The sequence below is a fragment of the Eubalaena glacialis genome, chromosome 6, assembly GCF_028564815.1.
Source record: "Eubalaena glacialis isolate mEubGla1 chromosome 6, mEubGla1.1.hap2.+ XY, whole genome shotgun sequence".
Taxonomy (NCBI): Eukaryota; Metazoa; Chordata; class Mammalia; order Artiodactyla; family Balaenidae; genus Eubalaena; species Eubalaena glacialis.
Genome location: NC_083721.1, coordinates 122,743,391 through 122,765,749, shown reverse-complemented (window position 1 = coordinate 122,765,749; position 22,359 = coordinate 122,743,391). Strand labels below are relative to the sequence as shown.

Here is a 22,359-nt window from a genome sequence, read left to right as displayed (position 1 = left end):
AGGGCTCCACCTACATGACCTATCACCTCCCAAAGTCTCCACTCCAAATACCGTCACACGGGTAATTCATAAATTTGGGGGGGGTGGGGGGATGGGAATACAAACATCCAGTCTATTGCAAAGCCTCAATCACAAGTCAAAAATAAAACAGTATTTTACTATAAACTATATTATATTTATTTAGAAGCCAAAAACAATATGATGAAACATGAAAACACACACATTTCAGAGAATGGCTTGTTTTGTTAATCAATCTGATCAGTTTTACACAATGAAATATCGTTAAGAAACATAAAAATTATAAACTGTAGTATAAAAATATAAGAAACATAGTATTATTTTTAAAGAAAGAAATTGTAAGAGACATGTTAATACCACAAAAACTTAAAAAGAAATTTAAAATGTCATGCTAGAAATAATTTTTTCTTAGTATTATGCATCAGGTCTTAGAATGTAGGGATGTAGACAAGTAAAAACGAAAAGTTTATATAGTAAACTTTCTGAATATTATTGTCTGATTTGCTATATCAAATGTCAGACATCATTATAAGAAATAATATATCTGTCCATTTAAGACTACAATTGCCTTAAATATAAGGTAATTATTATTTTAGAAACAAGCAGTTTTTACATTTTTTTAGAAAGCTAGTAGTAGCATATAAAAATGAACATTACAAGAAACTGGGTAAAACAACATTTACCAGGAAAAGATGAATATAATTTTAAAATGAGGCACCTTTCTTTCACTTCAACAGGAACTGTGGGTGAAGGCCTTCATCTCATACCAAAGAACACTCAGTCTTGCTTCTTTTAACAAAGAGCAGTGGAAGAATACATTCCATTCTATGTACTGGCTGTGTTGAAAGAACACAGTTCATGTCCAGATAGGAAGCTAAAGTGCAGTAGAGGCAAGTTGATTTATCAGAGTGTATTCACTAATACGCTGTGATTTTAACTAGTTAATACAAATAAGTGTAATTTATACTTTTACTATGTTGATCCAAATAATCTTTACTGATAAGCTATAGATCCCAGAGAAGCAGCATGTTTGCTGTGTTTTATCATTTTCTTTGCATAGATACAGATTTATCTATCATTTAAATAAAAAACAGCAAAACAATATTAAGCAGTGTCTGCATTTGTAATTTTTGCTTTTACAAAGTGCTACGCAGAATGTCACATTTCAAAATTTAAAAACAAAACTCCAACTCTTGCAATTTGAACAGCACAGTTCAAATCAGGGATCTTCTTGTAAGAAAAAAAAAAAATCATCTCCTCTGTGTCATATCAAATGAGACACAGGTTCAATAGGCAATCCTAGAGATTCGACCAAACCTATTTTACATGTAAGACATCTATAACCAAGAGAGATTAAATGTATTAAATACAAGCTTCTCATAAGGGCACTGATGTCTCTAAATTGCTCAGAGATCTAGATTGGTTAATGGTCCTGGTAGTCTGACCCCATCTTCATACAGAGGCAGCTCCTGATTGTGTATGCTAGTAAATGAGGCATGGAAAATATAACCTTATGATATGAAAAACATGTTTTATTTTGTAATAAAATTAAAATTTCCATTGAAACTTTTATGAAGTTTGCAAAATGAGGTTCTGATACATTTGCACAGGTAAAATTTTCCTTGTGCAATAAAACATAATATTTCTGTCTGCCTTCCTTTTTGTTTTTAACAATGAAGAGTATCATTCTTTTCACCTGGAATCAAATTTGTCTTCAGTAACTGGACATGTTGATGGAGAGGAGAGGGTCAGAGATAGAAGCTATATTACTCTATCTCAACAAAGATTGCTCTAAAAAGCCCATCATTTTACTATCAATTAATGTGAAAGCTTTGGGATTCATTTTCCCTCATCTCATGTTTAAAGGGTTTTCAAGTTCACTATATATATGTTTACTTGGTTAATGGGTCATAACTTTTTCAGGTAAACTCCTAGTCTACCAAGTAGACAGGTAGACAGATACTCAATTAAAACACATGTTTAGATGTGCTCTTGCACTTACACTCTCAGCCTACCTGTCAAAGCTAATACCCAATAACAATAATCTGCAAGAGCAGATACATATATTTGTGAATAATTGAGGGCTGACTGTAACCAACTTTTCTAAATTTTTTTCATTAATCAGAATTGCCGATTTGCGGTATCCATCAATTATGAGTAGATGAACGTTGTGGTGGAGAGCTTTCAAAATACATGAAGTCCTGAAATTGGAAAAAGAATTATATGTATAGATAAATATCAAATTAGATAGATAAATAATTATACAAATAAAGAATGTAAATAGATAATTAGGTGCAATGCACAAAATGTTATTCTTCATAATTTATCAGGTGATCTCATTCCAGTTAAGAATAAATCAAGCTAAGGAAATCTTCATGAAGAGAACCTAATATGAAGAACAGCAATTGCAAATTTGAAACAGTGGGTAGTCAATAAGTTTTCCATTTGGGGTACCAATTAACTAAATTTTCATTGTTGAAAGGAGGAAAAACTTGATAATCAATATTAAAAATGTTAAATATACCAATTGCAATATGTTAATTAGGTTTTTAAGGTAAATGCTATCAATTTTATTTCTATGCTTTACTTACGAATATTGGCCACTAATCAGACAGGAATGCAGCAAGGAAATTGTACCTAATAAATCTAGGATGGTACAACACCAAGGAGTATATTGACAAAGAGGTAATAGATGAAGGGAAAGAACATCAGCTTTAGAGTTATTTTATTTCACTAAGAAATCAAAGAATAGGCATCTTTAAGTAATGAGAACGATAAGTAACATGAAATGATGACAATTACACCCACTGGATGCCTAGTATCTTTCAAGCACTTTCCTGGCCCCTTTACTCATATGATAGCTAATACTCACAACCCTGAAATATATATATATAAATAAGTATTTTCATTTCCATTTTACAAATAAGGAAACTGAGGCTTGCAAGTGTTAAACACTTTGCAAGACATATAACTAGTAAGTGGCAGAGACAGCTTCAAATCTTATTGCCTTTCTACTGCACTACACTACTTCTCATCAGCAAGAATAATTCTCTCAGGATAACTCAGAAGCAAAAGGCTTACAATGAGGAAACAAGCTCCAAAAATCATGGCTTTCATTGTCACATCCAGGTCTAATGGGAAGTGAATTTCAAAGTGGTCAGCATCACTCATTGCTGATAACACACCATTCCACTTCCGAGTAATACTGCCGATACTGGATACACCATCAAGGGATATGACCTAGAAAGACAAGAATGTGACTCTATGATTGAAAGGTGTTAAACTACATGCTTTATTCTCCTGTTTATAAGCAGTTTACACTCAAGTAGTATAAATACGGTGCAGGAAATGAATATAGTAATAATATAATTTCAAATAGGGAATTATGGCCAAGAAGGGTTAAGTGCCTTGCAACTGGTTGACAACCAAGCTGCGGAGTATCTTACAATTCTCAGGCCAGTGTTCTTTCTTCACCCTCAAATGAGTTATTAGGGAAGCCTGTCAGAGGAGGTATGATTTAAACTGATTTTGAAATTCTTTTTCATATAGCAAAGGGTGGGAATTGGAGATTGGGAGGGAGTCTTTCCCAGTCGAGGGAAACACGTTAGCAAAAGCAAGGTGGTATGGTTCTTTTCACTTCACAAAATCCATATGATCACTCAGGCTTTTGTGGGCCCTGTCTTCTTAAAGTATGTCAGAATCCCAAAGGGCTTCAGCTTCTAGAAGGCACTTGCCACAAGGATAATACCCAAACACTACATTTTGGTGATTAAAATGATCCACACACCCTGCCCTCAAAATCTGGCTTATCTACATTTTCTTTTCTTTTTTTTTTTTTAATTTTATTTATTTTATTTTTTGCTGTGTTGGGTCTTTGTTGCTGCACGCGGGCTTTCTCTAGTTGCGGCGAGCGGGGGTTACTCTTCGTTGCAGTGCGCGTGCGCGGGCTTCTCATTGCGGTGGCTTCTCTTGTTGCAGAGCACAGGCTGTAGGCGCGCAGGCTTCAGTAGTTGTGGCTCACAGGCTCTAGAGCGCAGGGTCAGTAGTTGTGGCACACGGGCTTAGTTGCTCCGTGGCATGTGGGATCTTCCCAGACCAGGGCTCGAACCCCTGTCCCCAGCATTGGCAGGCGGATTCTTAACCACTGTGCCACCAAGGAAGCCTACACTTTCTTTCTATCTATCTATAACAGCCTTTTAATAAATAAGTAATGGCTGATGAGATGGTTATGTAAAATGAGAACTAAGGAAAGTTTATCGGGTGTCATAGAAAATATTTGAATGAGCAATTTTGGATTATCAATTTTGTTGAATTGCGAGGCATTTAGAAAGAACTCTTTAAGAAGCCCAGGAATCTCCTTTGTCACAACTGTTAAGAGTAATAAGCTATCATTTTGTGGCCATTGAGATGAAGGCAAAACAGAAGGATTTTCCTTCTTCCAGAAAATGTTATAATCCACTGTAAGATTTATCCTTGTTTATCAGTGTCGTCTTGTTTCTTGAGGATGCAGACAGACTTCTATCTTGCAAATAAGCAATTTGCACAACCTCAGGGGTGCTCTATTGGTTCTGTGATATGTGGGGCCTTTTCATTACTCAGGACCTATATTCTGTTCCTGGAAATCTTTGGTAAAAATGGTTAGTGAAATACAGCCAAGAATAAAATAAATGGATTAGGTTAGGCTATTTACTCTCAGGTTTAATGTTTTAAATGGTTTCTTCTTATCTTTATCAAACACTGAAATCATGCAAAAGAAGCTCACATTGTGGAAAACATTAAGCAACCCCCTAATGATAATTTGAAAATTTTTCAATGTCAACTGGTTAGTTAACTCTTTCCTCACATTACTTTATTCATTCACACACACAAAAATCGTCTAAAAGCGCATCATTCTGAGGTCTGTTAGTAAATGTAGAAAAAATAGTAGAAACATTTATTTTTATATTTGTTTACCTCAAAAACAGAATCTGAACCACAGCCATAGGTTGAGCATGGCCCAAGCACTCCCATCATATCTTCTTTCTTCTCGTTTTGGATGCTGTACACTGCCCTGCACAGGTTCCAGTGTTCGGCAACAAAGCCAATGGTGACACCAGGAGGACACTGCACCTCCAGCTGCAAATGAAGCAGTGACAGAGGCGAAGATGCTACATGTATAGGTATACACATACACAGATACACACAACCTAGGTATGTCCCTAATTCATTCAAGAACTAGGGAAACTGTCACTGGGAAAGAGTCTTCCATTATCCCCAGGCTATTTCTTAGGGTTGTATTTCAGTGAACAGCCTTGAGAGATGAAGTCATGTTCCCTTTGGGACAAAATTACTGCTTGTTAAAAAATGGTCAGTTCTCCAAGCTCCATGTCCCTCAGCTGCATATGTAGCATCTACCTGGGATCCTCTGAGTCATCCCTGTAGAACTTGGGGATGACGGGACCTACGCACACGTGCTGGAGCTCATGATGCTTCCTGTGTTGTAATAAAGTTCTCTGCCCCTGACCTAGGGGTCTCATGTCTTCTGGCACAATCCATGAAAAAGTAACATGCTAGCTTCTTAGACTGACATCTCAGACATGACAATTGTAATAGAAAACAAAAGAGAAAAGAGGCATTCTGAAAATTGTATGTCGTGAAGACAACAGAATGTGTGTATAAGTATAGGAAGAAGTGGAGATTCATCTCAAATATAAGACTGTTATTACACAAAGACAATAATGACAAAGGAGTAAGCTATCTGACAATTGCTAATATTCACTGAGCACTAAACTATTTGCCAGGCACTATGCTAACACAGTTGACATTTATTTACTATCTAATCCTCAAAATAACCATCCTATGAGATAGGTACTATTAATATCTCCATTTTATAGGTGAATAAATCAAGGCACAGAGGCTATAAGTAAATTCTATTGAAAATGCTGGTACTTAACATATAATTAAAATCCCAGTAATCCTAGGAGGTATTTTTTTCTGCCCAGTTAATGTATTAAGAACACTGAGGCTAAAACAGGTTAAGTAAATTGTCCACTTTTAAGTAGGTGGCATATTCGAAATTCAAATTCTCTTGGATCTCTCTCTAACACTTTTCTTTTCCCTGTAGCAAACAATTTTCCTAGGGCAGCACAGATTACAGAAGAGCAACCAAACTGTAACTTGGCACACCTGCTTTCTAGTTCCAGCATCTACCAAGTGTAACACCATCCTCAGGCACTTATTCTTTTTTAGCCACCCTTTCTTTATCTGTAACAAGGTGTAGATTATGATGGGTAGAGTAAAAGCATCTGAAGTTTCTTCCGATTCTATTTAAAAGCATGTCTACATTTAGTGTGACCTTATTTGGGGATATGTAGGAACATTTAGACAAATGTGTGTTCTAGGTAACAGGCTAATTTCTAATTCAGTAGACACAATGGATAGAATTGCGATCACTGACTAAATAACCCTCATTTGTGCTTGACCCCACCAGCTAGCACCTGAAGACATGAACCCACATGCAAAATGTCTTTGTGGTTTTTCCATAGGTAAGACAATTTGGCATTTGGCTTCCTTCCCTGCCGCCCCCCCCCCCCCCACTATCTTCTTCCATTCTGCCCGTGCCATGAAAGTCCCCTCCTGTGTAGCTTTGGAAGGAGCACAAGCGTGCAGGGAAGAGTTGGATCAGGAAGAAACAACGGATGAGACTTCTGTCCTCTGACCTCTTGCCTGGTGGAGGGGCAACAGAAGCAGCAGCAGGTGCATCTGAAAGGTCTCTGCATTGTCATGACTTCTCGGCCCATACAGTCAGTGACCCGGAGCACAAAGGGCCTCAGTGTCCGATAAGCATTCCTGGTGTAGTCATCTGTGTCTTCGGTCACAAAGTAAACCATCTGGCCCAGGTTGTTTTTAATATCATATGTATTAGTAGTTTCAAAACCTGTTATCACTAAAAATGAGAGAGCCATCTTATTTTAGAAGCAGTTAAAATGGGCCTCAAGAAGTCCTTTTGTAGTATTTCACAGGGGCCTAAAGCAGAAGAGCTTTTTAAAAAATTTCAGGTGAAAAATATGCAATTATTAGAATGCCATTGCAATTCATATGCCCTACAAGTCTATACGTAATTTTGAAATTTTAAAACATTTCTTTTAAGAAGTTCAGTGTAAAATGATTTTTAAAACTTTTCCACACAGAAGCAAAGATTGGAAACAATATTCCTGGAGTACTTGAATTAAGAAAACTTTAATTATAAAAACATTTAAAGGAAATTATACACCAGACCATGAATTAATCAGCTTATGAAATATGCTGAGAGGATTAGGGTCATTACTAATTGCAAATAAGAAAACCAACCAAGAAAAGTCAAAGGCTCTATGTGGAGGTAAAATGAATGAAATGAGGGTGTAGATCTGATACAGTGAGGGGAACTGAGAACAGGCATTGTGTTTACCGTGATTTTTTCTTACTTCTACAGCATTGGACTTAGAACTCAGCAGACTGAGACTCTATTTCCAGCTCTGCCATTGATTAGCTGACTAGGGTGCCCTTGACTAGCTCGTCTAGTCTTTTTGTTCCTTCTTTTCCTTGTCCATGAAAAGTGAATATGGAGGAGTTGAGACGGGTAAAGGATAGGGGGTTTGACCAAGTAAAAATGTTAAGTCCTTTTGAAATCTAAGAGCTCACGTATGATGTGTAAACAGATAAAATTATACAAAGTTAAGTCCCTTTATTACTTTCTTGAAGACAGGGTAATAGAGGATAGTCTTTTCTCTTTGAACCACTAAAAAATGATCAACATAAATAAGGAACTAGATATTGGATAATGCAAATTTTCACCTGATTCAAATATTGCTGGACACTACAAAATTATACATACTTTCCAGGGGTTCAAAATGCTGAAGAACATGTATGTTGTCCAACTGTTGGGATAGAACAAAGCAATTAGGAGAGAGAGAAATAACAGAATCAAATCAAACCAGTATTAGAAAAAAAAACTGATGAGACAGAAATTAAATATATCAATCGATACAAAAATATCTTTCTGAAACTGAATGGAATCAAAAACATTTTTATCAAGCAAAATCAGCCCATCTGCACCTGATCAGATGGTTATTAGCAGAGCCATCCAGATAGAACACTTTCCTCCAGGTCCACTGTAAAATATTGAAACAATTCTCTAAAATATCAGAAAATCATCTTCCTGCTTCAGTAACAGCACCTAGAAAAAGCTATGTTGCCTAGTTCAGTTCCTACTCATTGGTCTCTCTGACATGTCACCCACAGACTGGAGTTGTCAGGAAGTTCAGGACAGTTTAACGTGGACCAGCCACAGAGAAGCCAATTTTCTCAGGGGCTTAGGGAGAGTGAATGAGGCAGGGTGGACCTTGCACAGGAATGTCCGATCTCATATTACTTCACAGTACCTCTGAAAGAGGTTAACACACTGACTTCCATTCACTTGGGCTGCTGATGCCAGGGTCTTCCCTAAGTGCAGACTTTAATAGGGGAAGATCCAAGAGAGCTGGAAGCATGTGAATAGGATTAGGGCAAAGGAGAGGAAACATTCTCCAAGGATGGAATCCCTTGAAAAGGGAGGTTGGTAATACCATTAGACCAACTTCTACCTTAACTTTACTTAGGAATCACTGTAAAGATAAACACTTTGGCCCATCATCTGTTATACTTGAGAACATCCTAGCAGAAAAGAAACCCCCTTAAGGACAGACTACTCATATCTATATAATTTTAGATAATTTAGATCATTAGATCATTCCTAATGCCTGAGCCCAGAACATTGCCTGAAATGCCATATTTTACCAAATGTTTGTTGAATACATTAATTAATAAACACTACATTACTGTGGTAATAAATAAAATTTAAAATAATGTAACCTGACATAAACGTTTTGTGGCGTGATCCATTACAGGAGGGTATAGAGAGGATACAATCTTCCTTTCATTAAAAAATTTTTCTTTTATGAAAACACTATCAGGTGAGAGGGCCTAAACATGTCTTACAAAATTATCAAAAGTGGCCACTAGGGTGGTTTACAGTCCCTTTGAAAAACTCTAGGGACTCTTAAACATCTATAACTAAAAAGTAAAAATATTCACTGCTTGGTAAGAGCTTCCACTGCTGAGCAAAATATTCTAAAGAAATGATGCCTGTTACTGTGAAAGAAGTTTACCCAATAAGATACTACGGTTGTTAAGAAGCAGTTCTAACAAAGTGTGGAGTCACTGGCCAAGGCAATATTCTAGAAATAATGTAAACCCGCTACTCTGGATGTTAAAGTGTCAGGATAGTCCTGATAATGATTCATGTAATTTGCACACGAGATGGCAAAAAGACTATGATAGGGACTTCCCTGGCGGTCCAGTGGTTAAGACTCCACACTTCCACTGCAGGGGGCATGGGTTCAATCCCTGGTCAGGGAACTAAGGTACAGCCAAAAATAAAAAATAAAAGCCTAGGATGAAGAAAATGCTTGGATGCCTGGCTCTGTGTCTTCCACCTACACACAAGGTGTTTCAACTAAAAACATCCACACAGCTATTATCCACTGGGTGGGTCCCATGTGCCAAAAATATTAGGCACGTTACAAACTCTATCTCATTAAAAATTCTCCTAACAACCCAATAGGGTAGGTAACACTAGCACTATTTTATAGATGATGAAATTCAAGCACCAAGAGGTTAGAAAAGTTACTCAAGGTAGTAGAGTGAGGAGAGAGTAGAGCTAGAATTAAAAGCCAGGTGTGTCTGGCTCTAAATCTGTTTTATTTGTTTCTTTTTCAATTTTTTTTTAAGTAAAAACATTGCTGAAAGGCAAAATAGAATTCATAAAATATGCCCATTTAACTTCACTGAAAGTAATAGAAGAAATTAAGAAAATGGGTTTTTAATATTTAAATGAACAATATTAAAGCTATACATTTTTAAAAAGAAATGACTCCAGATATTGGATTTCTAAGGAAATTTTCTATATTTATCATCAAGTAAAAAAATAAACTTTCTAAACTTGGTTAACTTATAAGCATTTTATAAGCTTCCAAAATAATGTAGGGGTTACTCTAGCACTGTACCTGAATGACTGGCTTTGTCAATATTTTGCCAAACAACAGGTTAATAAAGTTTTTGGTTTATGTAAAATCCAAATTTTCCTGATCCAACTGTATTACTTTCAAAGATCAACACTATAACTTTGTAACAATGGTTTTCAATGCACAGGATTAACAGTCAGTATATAAAACTGAAAAGAGAAACATGTCAACTCCAAGGAACATTTGGTTGACTACGGTGGGGAGACACGTATTGAATTGGCAAGTCCCTTGCTTATAATGTATCAATATTTCAACACTTGCTTTTTCTAAAAGTGAAACATGATTTAGTAGTTTCTAAGGGATTTGCAATACTAGGTTTATCTTATTTTCATTAAGCAACATTTTTATTTCTGACATGGGTTTTTAAACAATACCATTTGGTGGTACACAAACCTGTGGGCATGTTGCCCCAGTTTCTGAAATGGGTGGCCCGGTCCTAGAATGTCCATATAGATAAAAATTAGGGAGTCTCTGTGTTGTGGAAAGGGGTTCTCTGGAACTTGACCTGAAACAGTATCCTTGGAGGTCCCCTATTTTTATTTACCTTGTATGTTTTGGGAGGTGACAGGACTGGTTGATGAAAACTATGGGTGGTGAGAAATAGCAATGGCCTGAGGCACTGAGTGATTGACTCACTGTCTACCGTTCTGTTCTGTTCTTTGTAATGTTGTTTTTCTTGACGTTCAGCCTTTACTTCTAAGCAAGTGACACTCCAATTAACATCTTTGATAATTTTTCTTCTATTCCAATTCCTAGTTTTTAAACTGCCTTCGATAGGACATCTTGAATGTCTTAAAATTCAATATACAACCTTCACAAAAACCATAGTCATCCCACCAAAAAAATCCCTATCTTCTTTGTTCCCCATTCACATTTCTGAAATTAGCACTACCACTCCTATAGTCTCACAAACATCTGTTATCACTGACCCATCACGTTTATCCACTCTATCCTGTCTCTTCTTGTTGGATCCCCAGTCATACTTTGTAAGAAAATAATTTGGATTTGTGTGAAGTACCTGGGCTAAATATTCCAGACCTGGAGGACAGTTTGGCATAACAGTTGGCATTGGCATCCACACTACTGGAGCAGAATGTTGTGGTACAGGATATTTTCCAGGCTGGTACTGGATAGGATGGCTACCACCAGTGTGCATGTACAAGGGGAAGGTAGTGGGCTGATGCGGACTGTAGTATCCCACAGGCAAGCCTCCTGGGTGGCCTGCAGGAGGAGGGACAGCTGGTCCAGGGGGCCCTGCGTTCAAAAACAAATGGAAGTGTTATACATTATAAACACTACAATATATTGGAAATTAGCATGACTTTTTACATGGAGATGATATGGATCACACAACCTCCACTTAAAAATAACAAGGTGTTCCATTTTACGAGTGTGTAGGATGTACCAAAATGTACTAAGGGGATTTACACATTAACTCATTTGATCCTCTTAAGCCTTATGAGACAATTATTCCCATTTCAGAGGTATAGAAGTAAGGTTGAAATATCAAGTTAACATGTTAGCCTCTAGGCATTAGCTTCCTTCTTTGGAGATAATAATATACCTACTTCATTAGGTTATAGTAGGATTAGCACAAGGCCTAGCATATAATTAGCATGGTTAAGTTTTTGTTACTATGTTTACTGTTATTATTGTTTAAGGTCATAAAGATAGTAAGGTCTACTTAACTTCAAAGGGGTTCTTTTAATGACTGCTATCTAACTCCAGAACGGTTTCATCACCCCCCTCAAAAAATCCCATACCTATTAGCAGTCATTCCCCATCTTTTCCCCCAGTCCCTGGAAACCGCTATCTCTATAGATTTGCCTAATCCGGACATTTTATATAAATAAAATCATGTAACATAGCCTTTGTATCTGGTTTCTTTTACTTGGCAGGTTTTCAAGGTTCATCCTTGACCTTTGCATTAGTATTTCATTAATAAAAACTAGTGAAATAACAATACTCATGTCAGACAAAATATACTTTAAGACAAAAACTGTTACTAGAGGTAAAGGACATTTTATTATAATAACAGAAGTGTCAATCCGTCAAGAAGACATAATTATATACACCTAAAAACAGAGCTTCAAAATACATGAAGCAAAAACTGACACACTAAAAAGTGAAATAGGCAATCCAACGAACAATAGTTGGAGGCTGCAATACCTCGCTCACAATAAGGGATAGAACACCTAAGCAGAAGGTCAAAAAGGAAATAGAAGCATGAACAACACTATAAATGAAACAATACATAACAGGCATGTATAGAACACTCTACCCAACAACAACAAGCTAAACCTTCTTCTCAAATGCACATAGAACCTTCTCCAGGAGAGACCTACTGGCTGGCCATAAAACAAGTCTCAACAAATTTAAGATACCTGAAATCATACAGAGTATATTCTATTACAATGGACTAAAACCAGAAATCAATAATAATAGAAGAAATTTTGGAAATCACAAGTATGAGGAAATAAAACAATACACTCTTAAATAAACAAAGGGGTAAAAAGAAATCATGAGAGAAATGAGAAAATACTTTGAGACGAATGAAACAAAAGCACAATATACCAAAGCTTATGGGATGCAGCTAAAACAATGCTTAGAGGGAAACTGACAGCTGTAAACACCTACACTAAAAAAGAAATATCTCAAATCAGTAACCCAACTTTCCACCTCAGAGATAAACGAAACCCAAAGCAAGCAGGAGGAAATAATAATAAACACTGAAGTAGAAGTGAGTGAAATGAAACAGGAAAAACAATAGACAAAAATCAGCAAAACCAGAAGTAGGTTCTTTTAAAAGATCAACAAAATTGAGAAACCTTAAGCCAGACTAACCAAGAAAAAAAAAATAGACTTCAATTACTAAACACAGGGGTGAAAATGGGGACATTACTAAACTCTTACAGAAACTGAAATGCATCATAAGGAAGTATTATGAACAGCTGTATGCAAAAGCAGGGTCCTGTGCACAAGCCCTGCACACAGCACCACCAAGGGGGCGGGAAGACCACCTAAGCTGCACCTCCTGCCCAACCCACTGATTCATCCCTACCCTCACCCTATTTAAGGAACCAGCTCACCCCCTGCCTTGGGGGTGAGCAAGGCCACCTGTTACTTGTTCTCGCTCCCTCTGCTGTAGCAGGGATCCCAATAAAGCCCTGCTTGAATTTCTCATCTGGCCTCTTAACAATTTCTGTTGATTAAATTGTCCAACGACCTGGGTCTGTAACATATTCACTGGTAGACACATAGTATGTGAAGGGATTAGAGAGGAGGGGCAACTAACCTAGGCAGAGGAGATACCCTGTGATGTAAGTGCTGACACATCAGACCCAGCCAGCACCTTTACGATGGGCAAAGGTTTTAGATACAGCAGGTACTAAATGAGCAGCTGCACAGGGGAAGCTCAGTACCACAGGAGTAAAGGCCATGCATATATAGAGATTTAGCAAACAAAACAGAAAGAAAGGTGGGGAGGAAGTGACGATTATGAAAGACCCGTGCTCTGTGCAAAGAACTTGAACTTTATAATAAAATGTAAAGTGGAGTGACCAATTTTACATTTAGAACCGTTATGAATGAGAAGGTTAGATTAGGAAGGAGGTGCCTGCAGGAGTCTAGATGTGAGCTAAGGAAGTTTAATTGTAATGAAAAGAGTAGAAAGTGGAGAAATAATAATCGACTTTTAAGAGACATATTGTGTTGGTAATAGACTGGATATGAGGAAAGATTCTCAAGTTTCTGACGTGGGTCCCTGCAGGCCTCCAGTGTAGAGAAAGAACAGAGGGCATGTGTTCAGGAGCAAGATGCCCAAGATGCACTGAGGAATCACTGAGTTTGAGATCCTGGGTCACCCAGGGCAAGTGGTCTACAGGCAGGTGGAAATGCAAGTTTAGAGCAGAGGAGACTGACGTGGGTAGGGGCTAAGGGATTCATAAGTCGTTAAAGGCAAGTGAAACCATATGGGGTATTCCCAGTATAACTTAGGAGAGTGTAAAAGGACAGGTGAATGGAAGAGGTGAGAGAGAGGACAGGGCAGGGCAGGGCTGGACAGGGGAGTGGCCCAAGGACCTCTGGGGAATACCGGTTTTTAAGGTTAGGGGACACAGAGCTCTTGACAGAGACCAGGAGTCAGGAGACACTAACGGAAAAATAAAGGTAACTAGAAACAATGTTAAATTAGAGCTAAGTGAGAAAAAAAGTGCTAATGTCTTTAGAAAAAATGGAGGAAATTTCACGTTTCAGTTTGTTGTGAAGAATAGAATTTAATTCCTTTAAGAGTTGTGTTTAATAAGAGTACCCAAATTGGATTGGAAGTCGGATATCCCCCTCCCCTTTTTCTTAGAACTATTATTAAAAAGCATACAATGCACCTAAAAAGTCACATAAACTATCTCAAAAATACTAATTGTTATATCATTTCAATGAGTTGATGATTAATTCTTCTGGTATTAACCATGTGATTTTAAGATAAAAGTACGTCATGGAACAAAATTTGAGGATCAATAAATTAGAAAGAAAATTATAATGTAGATTATGGTGTTATTCAGTTTAGAGACTATACTTCTAAAAAAAATTGTATACAAATGTATGTAATCAAATGATTTTTGTTGTAAGTATGTATTATTCAGAGATGTTAAGAGAAGTGAAGAAAAAAACATAATCTAATTACGTGTGGGAAATGGTGTATGTTTTATACTCTCTTTTAAGCTTTAAAATTGCCGTTAAGGGTTCTGACTGTTCTGCAGGAAAACACAACAAAACATGTTTAACTTTATGTAACTATAGTATCCCACACTTATTTAAATAAAGAACTCTGTTATGGAGCATTTTCCTACCAAAGCTAGTGTGACAAACACTGCTTTATGGGATTTGTGTTTTCTTAGTTATTTTGAATATTATCATCCTTTTTTATTTCAAAAAAGTATGTCATTTTCCTCTTTAAATAGACTACATATAACAAAGGCTTCTTTATTAACTATGCTTTTAAACATATTTGGCCCAAAATTATTTTCAATGGTAACAAATATCCAGTAATATAATGCAAATGGAATTATATAATTGAATTTAAAGAAATTCATTAAAGCTAAAATTCCAAGTATAGTATTTCAAGTTCCTTAATGTGAATCAAGGGGACACAATTTGCATCAGTATAAATAAGTATATAGTTCAGCCACTAGATGGTGATCACAGTGAATTTTTGTTGCTGATTTTCATAACTGAAAATTCATTAGTTGTGCTATTTTGTTGATACAGAAAGGAAGAGACAGACACTTTCCCAGATGAGCAGAACATGATTTATAACCAATGTTTACTTCTTAGAAACAGTGGAGTTTCTGTTCTACTGGAACCTAGGTTCTTGGATATAGAGTGATTGGTGAATCTAAGACAGATTATGTAGATAATGTTGATAGCCACTGAAGTAAAACATAGAGAAATGTATATATAGTGATATTACAATGTAGGGTTGTCAAAAACTTGGATTTAGCAGGGGTTAAGCCATACTGAGGGGTTATACTGGATCAGATTCACACAACATGCATACACATGAGGGAAAGGGGAAAAGGAAGCCCTGTTTTCAGAAAACACTGCAGGGGCAAAGGCTACCTGAGCTCCATGAATCATATGTCTGGAGCCAAGACAACATCCTTGCCATCATCCTGTGGATTCTGGGGTTTCTTCTGCTCTTTCACAGCCTAACTCACTGGTTTCTGCCTCTAAACAAACACTTAAATATATATTTAAAGAAATATCACTAGACTTTATCATTTTCTAAATCACTAAAATGTATTTGAATATAATCCTGATTAAAACTATTTCCTTAGTCAAAAGTAAGAGTTTTTTTTTTTTTTTAGATGTTTTAGGACTTTAATGTCCTTCACACGGTCAACATAAAACGCTGACAATGGATGAACAATAGGGGAAAAGACTGTTCAGCGAAGATCTTCCCGAACTCACGGCATCACTGGTCAAACACCATAAAGAGAACAGTCACATGAACAGTAAGGGAGTTTAACAGAGATTTTTAGTTTAACAGCATAACTGAAAAACAAAGAAGCAACCAAGTAAGCAAGCAAGCAACCAACCAACCAACCGTTCTTCTACCCACTGAAAGGAAAGTAAAAGTGAATCAGGGAGCTTCCAAATCCTGTGAAGCAGCTTAAAAAGGGAGAGGGGAAGGCGAAGGGGAGGCACACAACTGTTGAAAACATAACACTCTAATGCACAAGGTCAAGGATCCTAACATTCTCAAAGTCTCAACATATACCAACAAGAACCATATTATTAGAAATATAAAGGCACAGAGATATAAATGCATAGAGATATAAACTATTTGGTATTAAAAACAGACCTTGCTATATAAACATATAGTATGTCACTTTTATCTCTTTATGAGAATAACAGTATAAAGAAAGATCTCCAGTTTGCCTTTTAGTCTGGAACATCACAACACGGTCGGTGGTGACCTGAATTAAGAGCTGCAGAATCCAGAAGACCTCGCTGCTGTCATCTTGCAAAGGATCAAAATTCAGCACCTAGAGGTCCCCACCCACCCTCCATGCTGTGTGTCTGTGTGTCTCTAAAAATAATAACCTGCAATTTGCATATAATTAAACCCATAGGCAGCTTTGAATATGAGATCTAGGCAGAAAAAGTAGCAGCAAAGACAACAGTAGCTAGAATTTGGTAGAAAAGCAAGAGATTTTTTAAAAGCTTCCACTTCAAGTCAGGATTAAGGTTAAGTTTCAACAGCTTGGCTTAGCTGTGGATGTTTTGCTGTTCTGGAAAAAGAAGAAAATCTATCATAAGCATGTTCATTCGAGAAAAATACTGTGTTTGTTTAGTTTTGTTAGCCATGCCCAAGTGAACAAGTAAGAGTATTTTTAATTTTAAAGAATTCACATATTGCCCAAATACTTAGGAGTATCTATTTCCCTGAGTCCCTGAGTACAGTATGAGTTGTGTATTCAGACTTATAAAAATATTTGCCAAACTACCAGCTCCTGAATCAGAACTCAAAGCCATTCATTTCCATTTTTCTGCACTTCTCCTGCCATTTGTCCCAACCAGACCTTCATGACCCTGAGCTTTTGGACATATTGTTCTTTCTGAAGGGGATGGCCCTTTCCCCCTTTCCTTCGATTGAGAAATTCCTCACGTGCCAGTAAAACTTGATTTCCTCATTTTGTGCTTCCCTCAAATCCCCAGTAGAGGCAGTTGCTGCCCTCTGTGCTCTTCACAGGACAACGTTCTCTTCACATTCAAGCAAAGAGAATGCCATCAATGTTTGCACAACTTCCTTCCTAAGACAGGAATATAATTCTAATTAACATCTAGTAAACTACTCGGCACGCTGTAGGCATCCAGTATTTATTTACTGAATCATTCCATTAATTAATTAGTTAATTTTAAAAGCAATCTTAACTATGAGTATGGTTTTCCGGAGTGGGGAAAGATTCTTTCTGAATATTTAACCTACCTGGTACAAAATGGGAATTGTACTCAGGAGGGGCACCAGGCCTTGGATCAGGTGATTTTATTTGATTCTCCATTTCATCTGCAGGTTGTTCAGGGCCTGTGGGGACTATATTTTGGGGGAGAGAAAGGGGACCTGAGTTACAATGGGAATGATAATATGATTACAGAAGACATTCACTTTTTAAATTTTGGTATGCATTAATGAATATAATCAACATGATATACACTCATTTTTTATAAAAAAATTCATTATGTATATTAGACATCAACCTATTAATATATTTGATGAATTTTTAGCCTGAATATGGACTTAAAAATAAAACTAAGCAATTCTATTGTTATGATCAAAGCAACAAGCTTTCATGCTAGTGTTCAGCTGACCTGATGCTCATTCCTACCTACATAAACTCCTTGCACAGTAGCAAAACTTCTTTCTCCTATTATATAATAGGGAGAGTACAGTCATTTATAGAGTGAATCTGATTTATTCCCAAATCCTTTTTGGAAAATGGCTGTGCTTAAATAAATTCAAAGCACAACACGATAAATACTTAATAAATTTAAGACATAACACGATGAATACTTAATTAATACTTTAAACAGCAGTAATGCTACACACAACTCAGCTGGAGGTGGTTCAGTCTTCACCTCCAGTGAGTCACATTTTTACCATATTCTGCCTAAAAGCAACCTAGATCATTGTAATTGCTGCAAGGGAGGTACTGAAGTCACTTTTCATTATGTTATAGCTTGTCCTCTTGTTGAAATTAGAGAAATTACTCACTAGAAGGTAGTCCTGAATCGCTTAACTGGTTGACTTTTATCTCATAAGAAACACAAATCCCACAGATGTGGTGTTTCTCTCCTTGTATCATCTCCTACCTTGCTTGAAAAAGCAGGGCTACTTTTGAGCCTTCTTCTGTAAAGGCAAGCTGCCATCACAGGCTTTTTATTGCTATTACCTCTCTTTGCAGATTTACTCTCCTACCTGTATTTTTCCTTTACCTAACTTTCCCCCACATACTTTAGAAATTTTTGCAGTACCTATATGCCAGTATAAAACCCTTTTAATCCTTCTCTGTCAAAGATAAAGAGGAATGTTCATATATATAAATGAACAAATGAGTGTGTATATATATATATATATATATATTCTTCAAATATTAAACAAGTGACTTCAAAATGAAATAAACGCCAATTTTTTAAGGAAAGGAATCACACAGTTCACATTTGAAAATACAGCATATTAAAATTTATTCACAAAAACTTACCTGACATTTGAAGAATTCTAATTAATCCTGAAAAAAAACACATTTTATACCTTTAAAAATATATTTATATAGTTAGTATTATTATTTAGTGATACATGTAACAAGTCCTGTGATTCTTTTAGTCCCCAGTTACCTTTCTTTCATTCCTTCATTAATTTAACAAATATTTCCTGAGCATCTATTATGTACCAGGGACTATTACAGGTGTTGAAAATACAGCAGTAAACCAGATGGACACTCTGCTGGAGATCATATTCTAGTGGAGTGAAACATATCAACAAATATTTAAGATTAAATTTAGATAGTACAGTTATGAAGAATACAAGGTTAAAGATTAAGAAAAACATGGATGAGGAGCTTGAGGAGGGTCAGGGAAAGTCTCTCTCAGGAGGTGACCTTTCAGCTATCTGAACTATGACAGAAAGCATTATACTAAAAATGTAGGAAGAGAGTTCCCCAAAGACAAGAAAGTTAAGTGCAAAGGGCTTGAGATGGCAATGAGCTTGGGCAATGAACAAGGGAGAGAAAGAGGTCAGGTGTGACTGGGACACAAGGAAAGAAGAGAACCGAGGTCAGAGATGGAGACAGAGGTCTGATCATACCTGAAACTCACGGCAAAATGTTTGGAATCTGTTGTAATTGCAGCTGGAGAGTCTTCGGGGGACTTTAATCAGTGGAGTGGTCACATCTGATTTAAACTTTGTCTTGAGGGGGCGCGAGGAGAAGCAGTGGGGGAGGGATGGCAGCAGTAATCCCAGTGGGAGCTGATGCTGGCTTAGACTGGGGAGGTGACACGAGAGAGGGTCAGATGCCGTCAGATGCATAACAAGATTTGGAAGCATAACCCACAGGAGTTGCTGATGGACTAAGTAAAGAGAGGAGTCGAGGATGAGTCTTACTTTTTAAGCCAGGGTACCCGAGCTGACGGTGATGCCATTAGCTGAACTAGAGAGGAAGATGGTGGGAAAATGTTGGGGACTGGGGAGGGCAGGAATCAAAAGTTTAAATCGGGACATGTTATGTTTAAGAAGAGTCCAAGAGAAGACATGTTAAACATTTAAATAAAAAACATGTGTATGTGAACATTATGAGAATAACTCAGAGAAGTAATCTAGAAGTTGGGATGATATTTGAAACAAGGGGTGGAGGTTGGGGAGAGAGAGTTCATTGATTTCATTAATTCAATCAAGGGGAAAAGATTATTAGAGAAAGGAATTTCAGTATTTCAGGTTTCTGAGTTCTGGGCGATGACAAATAACAAGGAGAAAACATCAGCAAAAGCTATAATATACTGAATGCTTATCAAATGTCAGGAAAAGGCAGAGCACTTTTCATATATTATCTACAATTTGCACAGCAAAAGAAACCATAAACAAAATGAAAAGACGACCCACAGAATGGGAGAAAATATTTGCAAATGATACGACCAATAAGGGATTAACCTCCAAAATTTACAAACAGCTCATGCAGCTCAATATCAAAAAAGCAAACAACCCAGTCAAAAAATGGGCAAAAGATCTAAATAGACATTTATCCAAAGAAGACATACAGATGGCCAAGTGGCACATGAAAAGATGCTTAACATCACTAATTATTAGAGAAATGCAAATCAAAACTACAGTGAGATATCACCTCACACCAGTCAGAATGGCCATCATCAAAAAGTCTACAAACAATAAATGCTGAAAAGGGTGTGGAGAAAAGGGAACCCTCCTACACTGTTGGTAGGAATGTGAATTGGTGTAGCCACTATGGAGAACAGTATGGAGGTTCCTTAAAAAACTAAAAACAGAGCTACCATATGACTACCATATGATCCAGCAATCCCACTCCTGGGCACATATCTGGAGAAAAACATGGTTCGAAAGGATACATGCACCCCAATGTTCACTGCAGCACTGTTTACAATAGCCAAGACATGGAAGCAGTCTAAATGTCCATCGACAGATGAATGGATAAAGAAGATGTGGTACATATATACAATGGAATATTATTCAACTATTAAAAAAAATGAAATAATGTCATTTGCAGCAACATGGATGGACCTGGAGACTATCATACTAAGTGAAGTAGGTCAGACAGAGAAAGACAAATATCATATGATATCGCTTATATGTGGAATCTGAAAAAAAATGACACAAATGAACTTATTTACAAAACAGAAACAGACTCACAGACATAGAGAACGAACTTATGGCTACCAGGGGGGGAAGGGTGGAGGAAGGGATAGATTGCAAGTTTGGGACTGACATGTACACACTGCTATATTTAAAATAGACAACCAACAAGGACCTACTGTACAGCACAGGGACCTCTGCTTAATACTCTGTAATAACCTAAATGAGAAAAGAATTTGAAAAAGAATAGACACATGTATATGTATAACTGAATCACTCTGCTGTACACCTGAAACTAACACAACATTGTTAATCACCTATACTCCAATATAAAATAAAAATTAAAAACAAACTAAAAAAAATAAATAAATAAACAGGGACTTCCCTGGTGGTGCAGTGGTTAAGAATCCGCCTGCCAGGGTGGGGGACGTGGGTTCGATCCCTGGTCCGGGAAGATCCCACATGCCGCGGGGCAACTGGGCCCGTGTGCCACAACTACTGAGCCTGCGCTCCTAGAGCCCGTGCTCCACAACAAGAGAAGCCACCGCAATGAGAAGCCCGCGCACCGCAACGAAGAGTAGCCCCCACTCGCTGCAACTAGAGAAAGCCCGTGCACAGCAACAAAGACCCAACGCAGCCAAAAATAAATAAATAAATAAGTAAATAAATAAACTGAAAAAAAAGTAAATAAACAAAACAATGTAATAGTGAAAAAAACAAACGAAAACATCTAATACGTAAATGGCCAACGCTGCTAAACTCAAGTACTTCTAAATTCCCAGTCCATGTTCTTTCCAATGAGTCGTCCTGCTTATCAGAGTACAGAATGTGGTCACTCGTGTTGCTCCAGTAGGGTAGAAATCACCGATACAGGGTAGGTATGCCAAAGAAGCACTAGAACACTATATGAGTGAGTAGTCAATACAGACTGAGTTGACCCAGCGAATGTCACCATGGCATAAGCCAGCATGTAGATTCTAGCCTCCTGCCAAGCCTGCGTCAGTCTTGGACCATTTCCTCTCCCTCTCTGGAGCTGGAGTTAGTTGTACAACGTACTACGTGTCTTAAAAGTAAAAACAGTTCCCTGGAGCACACCACAAATCCAGACCCAACTGCAGGCCAACCAAGAGTTCCAGGAACTGGTCCTATTCCTTTAATGATGGTAATATCTGGTGTTTAGGAAAATGCCCCTACCTTTCTAGAACCTTAAATTCTGGACAGTCCTAGGAATGTACCCTCAAGTGACTGCATGTGTACACACAGGTTATATACGAGAATGTTCTTGACACACTGTTCATACTAAAAGAAACTAAAAACATTTCCAGTGCCCATCAATGGTACACTGGATAAATATATTCTGGTATATTTATATGATATAATAGTATA

The 22,359-nt window shown here is 37.2% G+C and overlaps 1 protein-coding gene across 3 annotated transcripts in view; it reads right to left on the bottom strand.

Annotated features, from left to right (window-relative positions):
- Positions 1 to 598: 598 nt before the first annotated feature.
- LOC133093647 (phospholipid scramblase 4-like) overlaps positions 599 to 22,359 on the bottom strand; it is a 40,794-nt gene continuing 19,033 nt past the window's right edge. Inside the window, exons 2-10 of one of the 3 annotated variants that reach the window (XM_061193577.1) lie at positions 19,459 to 19,636; positions 18,857 to 18,883; positions 17,587 to 17,691; positions 11,116 to 11,351; positions 7,871 to 7,913; positions 6,717 to 6,943; positions 4,972 to 5,133; positions 3,100 to 3,258; positions 599 to 2,219 (exon numbers count right to left, since the gene is read on the bottom strand). In XM_061193577.1, the coding sequence (XP_061049560.1) occupies positions 2,166 to 2,219; positions 3,100 to 3,258; positions 4,972 to 5,133; positions 6,717 to 6,943; positions 7,871 to 7,913; positions 11,116 to 11,351; positions 17,587 to 17,691; positions 18,857 to 18,863 (993 nt within the window). In that variant the 5' untranslated portion in view covers positions 18,864 to 18,883; positions 19,459 to 19,636 and the 3' untranslated portion in view covers positions 599 to 2,165. The remainder of the gene's footprint in view (positions 2,220 to 3,099; positions 3,259 to 4,971; positions 5,134 to 6,716; positions 6,944 to 7,870; positions 7,914 to 11,115; positions 11,352 to 17,586; positions 17,692 to 18,856; positions 18,884 to 19,458; positions 19,637 to 22,359) is intronic. The other 2 variants (XM_061193579.1, XM_061193578.1) reach the window with 2 other exon arrangements.